The sequence below is a fragment of the Cynoglossus semilaevis genome, chromosome 2, assembly GCF_000523025.1.
Source record: "Cynoglossus semilaevis isolate Cse_v1.0 chromosome 2, Cse_v1.0, whole genome shotgun sequence".
In the NCBI taxonomy this organism is placed as follows: domain Eukaryota; kingdom Metazoa; phylum Chordata; class Actinopteri; order Pleuronectiformes; family Cynoglossidae; genus Cynoglossus; species Cynoglossus semilaevis.
The window spans coordinates 15773954-15777857 of record NC_024308.1 but is presented as its reverse complement, the minus strand read 5'-3'; the positions used below and the strand labels follow the sequence as shown (position 1 = coordinate 15777857).

The following is a 3904-nucleotide window of genomic DNA, read 5'->3' as shown; positions in this document are numbered from 1 at the left end:
TATGTCAGGGCTGTCCTCATCCCGCCCCAAATCCATCCCAGGAAAATCTCACAAAAAGACTTGCAAAAAGGTCATCTAACCAGAACCAAGTGTCACATGAGGAAATGATGAACTTTTGTTTTAGACACTGGATTCAATTAAATGCCAATAATTGTTTGTTATAATATTATTTCAACAACAAAGCACTCTTGAAATGGATATCACCCTACTGTATTGTACATTGGGCAATTTCTAATTGCCTGTAGCTCCACATACTTTTAGCAAATATCTAAGTGTTAATAATAATATCTGTTTATTTATCATTTATTTAAACAGATAGAGATTGTTTTGCATTACCCAGAGCAACGTCTAAAGAGTAAAATAAAAAGGATAAGAAGCAGTATTATATTTATGTAGTCACTAAGTTTGTCTTTCTGTATGATTTTTTTTTTTTGCACTTTTGCAAAAATATTACAAAATGGTCAATTCAATTTTAATACTAAATACAACAGCAGTAATGTGAGATTACTGGTTTGTTAATATGAAATAATTAAACACATTTTACATAATGTACAACAAACTGTCACATGATTTACAATAAACATCTTTCTTATATTGACAGTGTTCTACACAATAGACATTTCTCTCAGTTACTCTATGTTCATTAAAAAAGAATTAAAATAATTTGAAAAAACAAATCTCCAAGTTGTTATTATTATTAATATTGTTATTATTATTACTGACGCTAGTGAAGAACTATAATGACCCCAGGCGTTCTTTCTATCTCTTCCAGACCTCCTGTCCTCCCCCACTGAGGTTTACATCCTATATACATGTCAAATAAATCCCAAACCTGCCCCAAAACGTTATCTCTTCCCAAAATACCTCCTTTAGTATTGTCATGTGTAGTCCAGTGTAAATGAAACATGCTGTTAGCCTTTCCCCTTGGAGATCAGTACACAATGTTTCCTTCCTATCATTTCAATAGTTGGGAGGTGGCCTTTTGTCCAGTGTCAGAATGTATTCATACACAAAGCTAATAATAAAACACAGATAAGATTTTTCTGACGGACTGTCAAGCATGAATTTTCCACAGTCTAACATTGTGTGTGTTTTTTTTTGTTTGTTTTGTTCTTTTAAGGCGGAGGGGGATCGTCTTCCTCCCGGCCACACGGTGAGGCAGCTGGAGACCTGCAAAATCCGCAGTATACGCGCAGGGACGCTGGAGCGTCTGGTGGAGACCTTGTTGACGGCATTCGGAGACAATGATCTCACCTACACCTCAATCTTCCTGTCCACCTACAGAGCCTTCACCAGTACACAGACTGTACTGCAGCTACTGCTAGACAGGTACATCAGAGTGAAGTGTCTCAAGGTGGAAATATCACAAATGTGGTATCACTGAAAACAAAACTTTTTTTTTCTGCCACAGTTATGGATGTATGGAGGATGGAAACGGCTCCGACAAGAGTCCCGGCTCTGAAACCAGTGGAGCCATCAGAAAGTGAGATTGAATTCTAACAGATACAGCAGAAGTTTTTTTAAATCAGTGTTTGTTTTTGTGTGAGATGATATGATATACATCGAACATTTACCTATAGATATAGATATATTTTTTAAACGGTCAGAGAAAGTACTTGGTCCTGTGAACTTCAGCAAGTACTACAGTTTGTTTTTTTCAGTAGATTGAACATATTTGTAGATAGAATATTAGACCCAATAGGTGGCACTAAAGTACGTCACTAATGTATTTAGAGCTGCCTGTAAAGTCCTAAGAAGTAGCGAAGCTGAGTTAGCAGTGTTAGCTTAGCCTAGCCTTGCTAAAGACAGACTTATACACATATTAAACAGCTTTGAGTTAGAGCAACACCAATTCACGGCTAATGCACTATGTACTAGCGCACCGCTAATTATTGACATTAGCATGCTGAAAGCGCAGTGTGTGCTACACGCCTTAAACTTTACGTGTTTTTGACAAATACAAAATAGCATAATTACTACATAATAACTTCATACTTTTCCTTTAATCTAACATTATCACATGCTGCTACACAAGGAGTATTTAGTACCTGTTGCCTCCAAAACCATGAACTATATTTAAATACTGGTGCTTAAATTAGATTGCAGTTTACTGAATGTGTTGGAATCTCAAATGTCTCCTCAGTGCTCTGGCCTCCATACTATGTGCTTGGCTTGACCAGTGTCCTGAAGACTTCCAGGAGCCACCTGAATACACCTGTCTGCACAGACTGTTGGACTACCTGTACAAAGCCTTGCCCGGGTCGGAGGCTCTCCGACGGGCCGAGAGTCTGCTGGAGCACATGCAGAGTCAGGCCAGCGCGGATGAAACCGATGGTAATACATAGACACTTTAATTTTATCACAGTACGATGTCGTTTTTTTTTTTATTTAACCTACAATTGTGTTTGACTTGCCTTTAGGTGCTTTTCACAGTTCATTCTGCCCCGGGGAAGAGTATAAAGGTGACACAGAAGTACAAGAGAACTTCCTGTCTTTTGATGCAGACCTGGTAGCCGAGCAGCTGACCTACATGGACGCTGTAAGTAGAGACAAAGGACAAAAAAAAGAAAGTTTTGGCGCTGTAGGTCTTGTGGTTTACAAATGCTTTTATTTTGTAACACTGGTTCAAAAAATACATGGGGAAATGGACAGTGTCTTTACAGATCTACGTGATAGCCAACAGTTGCTAAAAGGACGTCAAGATAGCTAAGCATTACCTACAATTAGCATAAATAGCAGCATGAGCTAGAAATTAGCTATTAGTTTGAAGCTGGTCAAAAATGAAAACTAAAATAATCAAATACATAAATATGCAATATATGTAAATAGCACAAAAATACTTCAAATTGTTAAAAGCTATAAAATATACACAGTTATAAAAAGGCAAAAATAGTGAATAGCCTTCCTCGTCGTAATGCGTCTGCGGTGTTGTCATGCCAACCATGGCTTGTGTTTTCTTTGGTGCTGCAGCTGCTGTTTAAAAAGGTGGTGCCCCACCACTGCCTGGGCTCCATCTGGTCTCAGAGGGACAAGAAGGAAAACAAGGACAGCGCCCCGACCATCCGTGCCACCATCACTCAGTTCAATGCCGTGGCAGCCTGTGTGGTCAGCACGGTGCTCAAACACAAACAGATCCGACCGCATGTCCGAGCCAGAATCATCCAGCGCTGGATAGACATCGCTCAGGTCGGCAGAAACGAATATAAAAAAACTCCCTAACGTTCCGCTGAAGCACAGCTTTAACTTTGTCTCTTCGTGTTGATTTAACAGGAGTGTCGAATACGCAAGAATTTCTCATCCCTGCGTGCCATTGTGTCCGCGCTGCAGTCGAACCCGCTCTACAGACTGAAGAGGGCATGGGCCTGTGTACACAAGTGAGCCTTTTGACTCTGAACGCCGCTTGTTAACGCCATTGTTTTTTGTTTTTTTTATGTGTGCAGTTCAATGGCTCTAACATGAATCTGTGCCTCACACACAGAGACAGCATGCAGACATTCGAGGAACTGTCAGACATTTTCTCAGATCACAACAACTACTTGACCAGCAGAGAGCTGCTCATGAGGGTGAGTTTTCATAGGGATAAAGTTTGACATCTTGAAAAAAAAAATTGCGCTAGAAAAGTAAAAAAAACAAACATTTTCTTTGTTTCCATTTTTTTGTGCTTTATTATTCATACATAATAAAAAACGCTGTAGGCTTTATTGCAAATTTGTCAAACTCAAGGCCCGCGGGCCTAATCCGGCCCATCACGTCATTTTATGTGGCTCAAAAGAGCTTCACCTATGTACGGTTGTCCTTCTTGCAGTCTGTTCCAATTCTTAATTTCTGCTTAAGTCATCATCAGTACTAGACTGTTCTAGAAATGCTGATCCTGTTTGGCCTACAACAAAGACTGGGTTTTAAA

General features: G+C 39.5%; 1 protein-coding gene across 1 annotated transcript in view; it reads left to right on the top strand.

The window, feature by feature from the left end:
• Positions 1-816: 816 nt before the first annotated feature.
• Positions 817-3904, top strand: part of rgl1 (ral guanine nucleotide dissociation stimulator-like 1) — a 6050-nt gene continuing 2962 nt past the window's right edge. The window contains exons 1-7 of the mRNA XM_017040483.2: positions 817-1329; positions 1412-1483; positions 2144-2334; positions 2421-2539; positions 2971-3186; positions 3271-3374; positions 3479-3563. Coding sequence (XP_016895972.1) covers positions 1061-1329; positions 1412-1483; positions 2144-2334; positions 2421-2539; positions 2971-3186; positions 3271-3374; positions 3479-3563 — 1056 coding nt within the window. The 5' untranslated portion in view covers positions 817-1060. The remainder of the gene's footprint in view (positions 1330-1411; positions 1484-2143; positions 2335-2420; positions 2540-2970; positions 3187-3270; positions 3375-3478; positions 3564-3904) is intronic.